Genomic DNA, 11,630 nt, shown 5'->3' with positions numbered 1-11,630 from the left:
GCTGTAAACATTTATAGATCTGTGTCACAATCTTTGCTGATTTTAAATCTTTGGATAAATACCGAGGGGTGGGATAGCTGGATCATATGGCGGTTCCATTCTCAGTCTCTGAGGAAATGTTTTCCAGGGTGGTCGCACTAATTTGCAGTCCCACCAACAGTGTGCGAGCGCACCTTTTTAATCCACATTCTCATCAGCATTTATTATTGTTTGTATTCTTATAACCGCATCTGACCGGGGCGAGGGGGAATCTCATGTGGTTCTGATGGCATGTCCCTGATTGTCAGGATGCCGACCATTTCTTCACAAGCTTGTTGGCTGCTGGTGTTTTTCTTTTGGGAAGTGGCTGTTTATCCTTTGCCTATTTATTAATGGGGTTATTGGGCTTTTTGGCATTCAGTTCTCTGAGCTCTGTGTGCATTCTGGATGTCAATCCCTCATCTGTAGGCTCCCTGCTCAGGCTCCTGACTTCTGCTTTGCTCTGCAGAAGCTTTTTAATTCGACGTCGTCCCACTTATTGATTCTGGGTTTCATTTCTGGAGCTCTAGAGTCTGGTCAGGGAAGTCCGTGCCTGTCCAACGGGTTGGAGTCTTGCCTACGTTTCCCCGTAGCAGCTGTGGGGTTTCTGGTCCAACTCCTGGGTCTGGGATCCTCTCTGACTGTAGCGCAGGTGGGCGATGGGGTCCGGTTTCAGCCTTCTATACGTGGATGTGCAGTTTGCCCGGCTCCATTTGTTAGAAGGCCCGTCTCGACCCCTTTGTCTAGTGTCGGATGGCTGGATCTCTGGGGCCTGGCCTCTGCCATCTGTTGTGTTCCCGTGGTCTTCGTGCCCTTTTGAAGCCCATACCAAGCTGTTGTGGGATTTGAGATCGGGTGATGGTGATGCCTCCAGTGTTGCGCTTCTTGCTCAGATTTGCGTTGGCCATTCTGTGTCTCTTACTCCTCCAAATGAACTTTAAAACTTTTTTCCCTCCTGGTTTGGTGGAGAGAGCCATTGGTGTTTCGATGGGGATTGTGTGGAATCTGCACAGTGCTTTTGGTAGGATGGCCATTTTGATGATATTAACTCTGCCTACCCGAGACGTCGGGGGGGGTCTTTCTATCTTCTTGTGTCTTTTTCAGTTTCTTTCTTCAGTGTTATGGTTTTCTTTGTAGAGGTCTTTTGCCTCCTTGGTTAGATTTATCCCTAAGTATTTTTTTTTCCTGAGGTTATTGTGAATGGGAACTTCCCTAATTTATTTTTTAGCGATTCATTATCAGAGTGTAGGGAAGCGATTGATTTGTGCATGTTGATCTCATACCCAAAGCAGGTGCTCCTCTGCCCCAGCTGGGTGTCCATCTCAGCTCTGAGGTCTCTGGACTCTCTTCTCCTCTGTGGACTCCGACCTCTACCCTTTAGAGGTGCGACTGGGACTCAAGACCCTGTCTTCAGTGGACGAGGGTGTCCACCTGGCATGGCAGGGGAGACGGCGCCGGAGCCTGCGGGTGCTCACTTGGGCGGGTTGCTCAGAGCCTGGTTCCTCACCTGTCACACCAGGATAAGGACCACACTATACTGTCCTCCTGGGTGGCATGAGTGACACGAGACATTGCACATGCCTAGCTCAATAAATGTGCCCTTTTTTTGGAGGACAGCAGGCTGGAGCGGGGACAGGGAGCATGGTCCTGGGACAGCAATGTCATCCCTGGGTGTTCCCCCAAAGGAAAGGAAATCAGCAGGTGGCAGAGATGCTCGCATTCCTGTCACCGTGGGGAGCAGAGCTGAATGCCCACCGGTCAGGGAGGCTGTGGAGGACTAGGGTGGAGCTGGCCGAGCCTCTGTGAGGGAGGCCACTTTCCTGTTTCCTCACCTTCTGGCCGCTTCAAGGGGTGGCTCTGCTCACCCCCTCCTCAGCGCTTCCTCCGTGACCACAGGAAGGCCTGGCCCTCACTGCCTCTTAGGCCCCGAGGCTATCTGCTGCCCCATCTGGTCCCAGCAGAGGTGTAGGGAAACAGCGGTTGGGGGACTCAGACCAAGCCACAGTGAGGACGGACTCTGGCACGGAGTGCCACAGTGAAACGGAGCCACCCTCCACCCCACGGGCTTTGCATGACAGCGACTGCCCCAGAGCGCTCAGCCTGTCCTGCCCTTTATCTGACCACCTTCCTATGCTGGGCCTTCTTCCTTGGGCATCTGCTGGCTCTGGCTTGGCTTTTAGAAACTAGGTTTTTTTTTTTTCTTTCTAAGTGACACATAATGATTTCTGTTGGGTAATGGGGTACAGTGTGACAATCAATCCATGTATAAAATATGTGACGATCAGAGGCTGAGGCAGGAGGTTCTTGAGTTCAAGGCCAGCCTCAGCAAAATGCAGGCACTGAGCAGCTCAGTGAAATGCTGTCTCTAAATAAAATACAAAAAAGGGCTAGGGAGTGGCTCAGTTGAGTACCTGAGTTCAATCCCCAGTACCCACAAAAAAAAAAAAAAAAAAAAAGCAAGTGGAAGCTGGGAAAGAAAAAAAAATATGTGACGATCAAATCAGGGTAATGAGCATTTCCATCGCCTTATTATGGGGCTGGGGGTGTAGCTCAGTTGGTAGAGGGCCTGCTTCGCACGCACAGGGCCTGGGTTCCGTTCCCAGCCCCCCCAAAAAAACACAAACCAACAAAACCAACATCTCCTTATCATTGTGTGTGTGTGTGTGTATGTGTGTGTGTGGCCTTCATACGCTTCTCCCTCACCCTGCCCACTTCCTAGTGGCCACTGTCCGCTCCCTTCTGCTATGAGTGGGAACAGGAAGTTCTTGCTTTCGGTGCCTGGCTTGTTTCACTCAGCGTCACGTCCCCAGGTTCATCCATGCTCCCCTAGTGACAGGATCTCATCTCTTTTTTGATGACTGGATAGCTCTCCTCATGCGTCGAGACCACATTTCCTTTAGCCATTTGTCGGTGGACACTCGGTCGGCTCTGTGTCTGGGCCACTGTGAACGGTGCTGCAGGGATCCCGGGGGGTGTGCAGAAAAGCCGGAGGACTGGGCCACGTGGTCCAGCTGGTTGGTGTGGCTTTTGAGGACCCCTGGTTGTCCCCGCTCTCCTCTCCAACCCAGCTGTGTTCCGGCCACCTCAGGATGGCCTTGACGCCACTCCAGGTGCTCGGCAGTTCCTGGGCTGTGGCCAGCATCACTTGAAGTTGGAACGATCGTGGGAATCTCCTCTGAAGTCCCCAGGACGGGACAGGCTAGTGGCAGAGGATGCTGTGTCTGGGGCTTGTCTAGCTGGGAACCCGGATGAGCCATCCGGGCAGCCACGGGGGGGGGGGGGGGGGGACAGAGTTGCCATTCAGGCTCATTGTACCTCTCTGTCATGGTGCCTGCCCTTCAGGGCTGCTTCCTCGCGACCACTTATTCATCTGCTGATGCTTCCTTATTCAAATATTCTTGCATTCATTGATTTATTAAAAATATTTGTGCATTTAATGGTTCATTCCAAAAATGCTAATGTAGTTAGTGGTTCATTAAAAAATAATGTTTAATGGTTCATTTAAAAAATCTGTGCATTTATTGGTTCATTGCAAAAAAAAAAAAAAAAATCCTTATATCCCAAAGTGTTTAGTGAAGCATAAACATTTCACAGACAAGGAAGTTGGAGAACATGTAAGTCAAACAAAACTAAAACTTACTTTTGCAGGACCTCTCTGAGCCTTTAGTGTATTTTGTGATTCTCCTTTAAGGAATAAGGTCTGCAGTACTTTTGAAATGTCTCTGTTTATTTATTTTTCATATTTTGGAGCAGAGCGCCCTTAGAATGTGGACTTAGGATCCTGGTCCCTGGAGTGGTGTGATTTGACTGTGTATGCCTTCACCCCTTTCCAACATGACCTGAATCATCTTATGCAGCCACAGATACTAAGGTCAAGAGCTGGTAGCACAGAGGAAAAGGCTTAATTCAAGAAAAAACCTTGGAGGAGAAGGAAAATACGTGCTCCCGATTCAAGCTGATACCATTTTTGGGGGGGAGGGGTACTGGGGATTGAAACCCAGGGGCACTCTACCACTGAGCTACATCCCCAGCCCTTTTATTTTTGAGATAGGGCCTCATGAAGTTGCTGAGGCTGCTTCAAACTTGTGATCCTCCCGCCTCAGACTCCTGAATTGCTGGGATTACAGGTATGAGCCACTGCGTCCAGCAAAAGCTACCACCATTTACCTTAAAACTGAGTGCTGAGTTTCTTGGTGGCCAAAGCAAACAGGGCAATGTGGTGGGTTTCATTTTTTTTTGGCTGGAGTTCAGTAGGAAGGCCAACCACTCTCCATCTGTGAACAGGTTGTTTTCATCATTGATTCATTTACTCAACAATTAGTGAATTTACCACCTACTATTTACAAACACAATGTTAAGTACCAAGGATAAAATGGTGGACAAAAAAAAGACACCTGCCTATCCATCCATCCATCTCCATCCATCCTTCCTTCCATCTACTCATCTTAATCCATCCATCTTCATCCATCCATCCATCCTTCTATCCCCTATCTTCATCCATCCACCTATCCATCTCCAATCCATTCATCCATCTCCATCTACCCACCCACCCATCTATGTCCATCCATCCACCCTTCCATCCATTCATGCATGCATCCATCCATTTCTGTCCATCTATCCATCCACCCATCTCTATCCACCTATCCATCTCCAACCAGTCCATTTATCCATCTCCTTCCTTCCTTCCTTCCTTCCTTCCATCTACTCATCTCCATCCATCCATCCATCCATCCTTCTATTCACATCCATCTATTTATGTCCATCTACCATCCATCTCATTCACTTATCCTTTCATCCACCCATCTCTATATATCCATCCATCTCCAACCCATCCATTCATCTCCATCTACTCATTCACCCACCCATCTATTCCATCCATCCACCCTCCCACCCATCCATCCAGCCAGCCATGCATTCATCCATCCATTTATCCATCCACCCATCCAGTCACCATCCACTCACTAAACTTTTCCCTTGTCTGTCCCTCTGTCCACTCCCCCACTAGCTCACCATCCATCATTCCACCTTATGTGTCACCTGTCCGCTCTCAAACACCATCCAGCTCCCATGCCCATTGTACTCTCACTTAGTGCATCTACTACTTGCTCACCCTCCATCAATCTGCTATGTTTTGAAGGTTCTCCTCAAATTTCATGGGCTTGGAACTTAATCCCTCAATCCAGATGTTAACAGTATTTGAGGGGGTGCTTTGGGAAGTGACTGAGTCACGAGGACTCCTGCACAAGTAGCGCACGCATTCATTGATTAACAGATGAATGGTCAATGGAGGGAGAGGCTTTGCTATGCAGGTGGGCCCACTGTGGCACCCTTGCTCTGTCACGTGATGCCTTCCACCATGTTATGGTGGAGCAGGGAGGCCGCTAGCAGGTGCCAAGTCTCCAGAACAATGAGCTAAATAAATTTATATTCTTTACAAATTATCCTACAATCTGAGGCATTTGGATTTAGCAACAGAAAGTGGACTAAGGCACCGTCCAACTGTCATTCATTCACTGATAGAAAATTAAAAAAAAACAAACCTGTGCCATTATTAGGTATTTTTCCATTAGTCCACTTATTCATGCCTTGGGTTCATCAAAATTCCAGCCACAGATGGGGGAGATTTTGTGGTGCAATCTGGGCACGGTTCAGGTGAGTAGCAGCTTGTCTTCTGACCCCAGCTTGGCCCTTTAACTGCATGGTCACACATTCTCTCTTTCTAGGTTCAGCCTCCCTTCTGTCCTCCTTGGGTCTCCAAGAACTTTACCCTGGATCTCAGATTAAACTGAGCCCTTGGCTTGTTTTCTGACCTTCTCAGTGGTAAGGAGAATGCCCGGGGAGCAGCCTCTGTCCTCCTGACTGGCTCTCCAGGATGACTCTGGGATGCTCTTCAGCCTCTTCTGGCCAAGTGGCCTCCACCTGGAGGCCTTACTTAGTGCTTCCTCCCTCAGGCCTCAAGCCACCCACCAGCTTCCCTTACTGTCCACCATCTCTCTGTCTCCACCCTGGTCTCCAACCTAATCCCCTTCCGGCTGTCCCCTCCACCGGTGATGGCAGAGACACAGGATAAATCAAAGGGAGAGGTCATCTGGGTCAACCCCCTGTGTTCAGTCCAAGACCTCTTTCCTCTTTCCCAGGTCCCCCCCGGTGGCCATGGACATGGACGTGCTGGGCCTGCCCGACATAACTCAAGGTCCCAGCAAGACTCTGTGGGTGGCCCGGGGCAGGGGCCCAGCCGTGCGAAGGCAGAGGGAGTTCATGCCGGAGGAGAAGAAGGACACTGTCTACTGGGAGAAGCGGCGGAAGAACAACGAGGCGGCCAAGAGATCCCGGGAGAAGCGGCGTCTCAACGACGTGGCGGTGGAGGGCAGGCTGGCCGCGCTGCTGGAGGAGAACGCGCTGCTCCGGGCCGAGCTGCGGGCGCTCAGGCTGCGCTTCGGCCTCCTGCCTCCCGCGGGGGGAGCCCGGACGGCGCCGCTGCAGGCCCTGCTGTGGGAGTCTCCCTGGACCGGGGCGCCCCACCCTGCGGCCGAACCACTCTCCTGTCTGGCTGGCTCCCAGGGCGGCCTCCGGGGGCCATACTCCCTGGATGCTGGGGTCCCAGGGTGCCAGGGCTGCCTGATGGCCCAGGGGTGGGCCGGCCTGGCCTCCTCTTCCAGGTTCCCGCAGGACTCTGCTTCCCTGGCCCCCGAGAACATTGACGTGGCCTTGCAGGTGGCCCTCCCCGCTGCCCTCTTCCGGTGTCACCTCTTGGATGGGCATGCGGGGTCCAGACCAGAGCTCAAGCCTTGCTGGGGACTGTGGTCACCCATGTCCCCTGGATGCCGGGCCCCAGGGCCGTCAGATTTGTTGCTGACCCCCTCTGCAGACCCCTCGGGGCTTTCTGCCACCGTGACCTGCCCGGTCCCAGGGAACGGTCCGCAGGGTCTGGCTCAGCCCTCGCTGCCCCACAAAGTGCGCATCAAATCCCAGGCCTTGGGCGGGGTGTTCTGAGGCTGGGAGTGGCCGGGCCTCTCTCAGGGTCTCCCCGTGAGTTCAGGCCTTCAGCAGGGCGGTTGGCTTGGGGCAGGGTTTGTCCAGGGGCGAGTGGCTTGGCCTTGATGAGCTCCCAGAGCTGGCCAGGCCTGTGGGGAGGGGGCGGTTCCTGGCTGGGACGTCCCCCTTCTCAGGGTCCAGAGCAGGCCCTCAGTGGAGGCCACAAGCCCCATCCTGGTGTCTAGCGACTGCCCCACCCTAAACCTGGGCTTTGGGCTGTTCCTTCCCCTCCTTTCTTCTGCTCACCCCTCCGCCCCATCCCGCATCCCTGTAGTCATCCTCCGCCTACCCGCCTTCCTGTCCCCATTTGTCCTTCACTGTCCGCTTCTTTCCACTGCCCCTCACCCCTCCTCAGAAGTTCATCGAGTCTCCATTCACGGGCTTCATTCATTCCCTCATTTACCCACGAGTCCCTGGTCCCTGCTTCCACCCACTGGTGACCTTAGATCCTCCCTCTGTGTCCCTCTCCAGGGTGGCCTTCATTCCTCTTCTGGGGATGGCCTGGTGCTCTGGGGAGGGACCTAGGAAGGGCCCCATGACAGGGATATGGCTCAGGGGTTCCAGTCCTCACCTCTCCGGCCTCTCGGGGGCTCTCGGGGGCTTTGCTCCTTTGGAATTCAGCTGTGTCCATCTGCGTGGCTTCCTCTGCCTCTTGGGTCAGGGTCCTGAGCTGTGGGGACAGGTCAACAAACTCTCCTCAGCTGCTCCCCAGGGACCAGGTGGACACACTGCAGCTGGATGGAAAACGGGAGCCACTCTGCAGGGAGGGACCCCAGGCCCAGACCCCGGAGCTGCCCAGAGTCCCCTTCTCTGCTTTTACTCAGGAGATAGATAGATAGATAGATATTTTTTTAGATTCTTTTACATTCTGAGTAAAGTGACCGCGGCTCCCATTGCTGGGAGGGCTGTGGGGCAGGAGGCTCCTAGGCCCAGGTGCTGTGCTGAGCTCTGAGGTCCCCAGCCAGTGGGGGATGAGCAGGGTGCCCCCCTCTCCCCGACACAGCCGGTGGTCACTGTCACCCTGTGGGCCAGGGGCCTGCTCCACTCCAGCAGGGCCAGGATCCCTGTGTCCCAGGCACGTCCTCTGCCTCCCCTCATTCTTTTCCGCAGCCAGAATGGGGCCGGCCCTCCAGCAGGGCAGAGCACTCGGAACTGGCCAGGCCCCTGTTCTGCTGGTCAGGGCTCCAGTGGTTGGCTGGGGGGCCCGGCCAGGCCCTGTGCTCTGAGGACCTGCACTACCGGTGGTGGGTGGGGTGGGGACCCAGTGCCCTGCTGTGTCCCTGGCCTTGGACCTGGGCTGGAGACTCCCCTCTCCTAAGGGTGACCTGGGGACATGGGAAGGCATGGCCCAGGCACTGTCCACAGCTGGAAGAGGGTAGATGGGAGTGAGGGAGGTGCCAGTTGGGAAAGCCCAGAGAAAGACCTATGGAAAGCAAATCAGAAGGGGCCCTGGAGTCTTGGTGAGCGGTCATTCGGTCTCAACTCGAATCCTCTAGTGATGGAGAGCTCACTTCCTCTAAACTACGTCACTGTTCCTTCTCTTGAGCTAAATCCTGCTTCTTACAAGCCTCCATTCTGATGCTGTTTTTAATACGGGGGCCACTTAGACCCTCACTTTCCTCCCTCCCTCGGCTTGGAGATGGCTGGCATTGGGGAAGAAGACCTCAGTTTCTAAAGTGGAGACCACACTTACCTCAGATGGCTTGAGAGTTCTAGATCTCATGTATTCTGTACACAGAGTTTCACATGCATCCTGGCACCCAGTGGGCCTTCAATAAATGTTGACTCCTCTCTCTTCCTTTGCTTTGTAGTGTGCTCTCATGTTCCCTGACCCAGAGTAGGCTGTTTTAGGAGAAATGTTCTTTCATTCTTTGAAATTCCTTCTTTTGATCCTAGGCCTGACTCTTATTTTTTGTCAATGCTCTTTAAATACGATGGCTCTGGAAACTAAATATGAATCAGCTATTCATTTAACATATATGTATTTTCAACAAATATCTTTTTGAGATGTCAAACAGAAACTGAAAGGGAGAAATAGTGACTTGGATTGAGAGTTCATGGAAAGAGAAAACTCTCACAAATGTCTAGAACATTCATTCAAGATGCATTGATTTCTCTTCTTGTGTGCTGAGCCAGGGACCCCAGGTGTAGGCTCTGCCCTTCCAGAGCCATTGGACAGCTGGTGACTCTCCATGTGGCCTCCTGGAAGCTGTGTTGTGAGAACCCTGGGGTCACTTCCCACCCTGAGGTTATGTCTGTCAGGTTCATGATCGACTTGGGGACTGAATTTTAGGACATCACACAACCCCACGTTCCCTTTCCTCTTCTACTCATCCTTCTGGGCTGGCCAGATCTCCTTGGATATGAACCCAGAGTTGCCTTTCTGCTTAGGTTGCTTCTGGCTCATGTAGCATGTGCAATAAATGTTAAGGGATAGTCTCTGACTGCGCGCATTTGTGATTTCTGGGGGCAGAGATAAAACGAGTGGACTATGTGACCACATTCCTTTCTTATCTAGAGGGATTCACAGACACATCCTGCCGGCCCCGTGTTACCTAGATTCTTCCTATTCCAATGGGAGTCCATGGACCAGGGGCATCCGCATTGCCCAGGGGGTCATTAGACTTGCAGAATCTCAGCCCCTCCCAGGATGGCTCAGCCGGAAGGAGCTTTTCCATTAAGGACCTGCAGGTGACCCACGTGCCCACTGAGGTCTGAGAAGCCTTAATCCAGAGCAGCGGTTGGCAGGGGCATTTCCTATCGGGGGCCACAGGATCATGCTTTTGACTTGGAGGGCACACGGCCTCTGTTCGGCTGCTCCATTCTGCTTTTGCAGCATGAGAGCGGCCAGACAATATGTAAGCAGATGGCCATGACCCGGTTCCGGTCAAACTTCATCAATGAAAGATGTGCTGGGTTTGAAGTTCACTGCCAACACTATTTTTTTTTTTTTTTTGTACTGGGGATTAAACCCAGGGGTACTTTACCACTGAACCACACCTAAAGCGATTGTTTTTATTTGTTTTTACTAGTTATACATGACAGTGGGATGCGGCATATCTGTGCATACCTGGAGTAGGGCTTCTCATTCTCTGGGCTGTAGGTGATGGGGAGTCACCTTGGTTGTGTGCTCACACGAGCTGGATGCTTTCTGCTGTCTTTCCTTTTCCGATTCCCCTTCCCTTCCCTTCATTCCCCTGTTTCTCATCCAAGGTCCTCTCTTCTTTCCTACCTGCCCCTTTATTGCCATCAGCATCCACATATCAGAGAGAACATTTGGCCTTGGGTTTCTCTTTTAATTTTGAGATGGTCTAGCTAGGTTACTGGGGTTGGCCTCAGACTTGGAAATCTCCTACCTCAGCCTCCCAAGTCACAGGGTTTACAGGCATGAGCCGTCACCTGACTCAACACTTGGTTTTAACGGACTTTTTGACTTTTTCCCATTGAGTGAGTGTAAAATAATTTAATCTACATTCCTCTGTTGATTTTTTTTTTTTTGTCAAGATCCATTGGCTACTGGGTTATCTCCTCTACAAATTGTCTCTTCTGTATCTTTTCCTTATTGATTTCTCAGAGCTCTTTATACATTATAGATACACATCCTTTGTCAGGAACATCCCATGATTTTCACCCAATTGTCTTTTACTTTACTCACAGCATGTTCTGTTGTACCAAAATTTGAAAACTGGATGTAACCCAGTTTACCAATCTTTCTTTTATGGTTTGAACATTCTTGTTTAAGATTTTTTTGGGGGGGCTGGGGTTGTGGCTCAGTGGTAGAATGTTTGTCTAGCACATGTGAGGCACTAGGTTCAATCCTCAGCACCATATAAAAATGAAATAAAGATATTTAAAAAAAAAAGATTTTTTTTTTTTTTTTTTTGGTGTGTGGTACTGAAAATTGAACCCAAGGGTACTTTACCACCAAGTTCCATCCCAAGCCCCTTTTATTTTTTGAGGCAAGTTCTTGTTCCGTTGCTGGGGCTGACCTGGAACTTGTGATCCTCTGGACTTCAGGGTGCACCACTGTGCCTGGTTTAAGATCCCTTCTATGCATGAAGATCATAAAGATAGTCTCACACGGGAAAGATGGTCTTCTACCCTCATGTTTCAGGCCCTGGTGAAAGAGTAATAAACAAAACAGAGGTGTTTCCTGTCTCCGTGGTCTGACAGTCTAGCGAGGGAGGCAGATTAAAGAAGAAAAAACAAACAAGTGAGAAAAATGTATAGTAGGAAGGATCATGATAAGAATTTCACAGAGAAAAAAGAGGTGAAGGGCTTAGGAAAGGTAGCAGCGAGAGAGTTCTAGTTAGAGCGGCAAGATCAGGAAGGGTTTGCCGAGAAAAGGACGTTTGCGCAGAGTTGAAGCAGATGAGGCAGGGAGTCTTACGGGTACCCAGGGAAGAGCATCCCCTATCAGAGAGCACAGTTCACGCAAAGGCCCTGAGGCAGGACCATGCCTGGTGTCTGGAGGGCCACTGAGTGAGCAAGGGGGACAGAGGGAGGTGACGGGGCAGATGGAGTAGGGCCTCGTGGGTCAAGGCCGGGACTCGGGCTTCCTCTCTGAGTGAGATGGG

At 51.5% G+C, this 11,630-nt stretch overlaps 1 protein-coding gene across 1 annotated transcript; it reads left to right on the top strand.

The window, feature by feature from the left end:
- The first annotated feature begins 6,171 nt into the window (after positions 1-6,171).
- Positions 6,172-7,011, top strand: Nfilz (NFIL3 like basic leucine zipper). The gene has a single exon (XM_076858966.1). It carries the CDS (start codon positions 6,172-6,174, stop codon positions 7,009-7,011), a length of 840 nt encoding a protein of 279 aa, XP_076715081.1.
- Positions 7,012-11,630: the final 4,619 nt, after the last annotated feature.

The sequence above is a fragment of the Callospermophilus lateralis genome, chromosome 1 (assembly GCF_048772815.1).
Source record: "Callospermophilus lateralis isolate mCalLat2 chromosome 1, mCalLat2.hap1, whole genome shotgun sequence".
In the NCBI taxonomy this organism is placed as follows: Eukaryota; Metazoa; Chordata; class Mammalia; order Rodentia; family Sciuridae; genus Callospermophilus; species Callospermophilus lateralis.
The sequence above is the reverse complement of the archived record's forward strand: the minus strand, read 5'-3'. Positions and strand labels throughout refer to the sequence as shown.

What these genes read in the sequence shown, in the direction of transcription:
- Nfilz (XM_076858966.1), top strand. Translation starts at nt 6,172, where the DNA reads ATGGACATGGACGTGCTGGGCCTGCCCGACATAACTCAAGGTCCCAGC.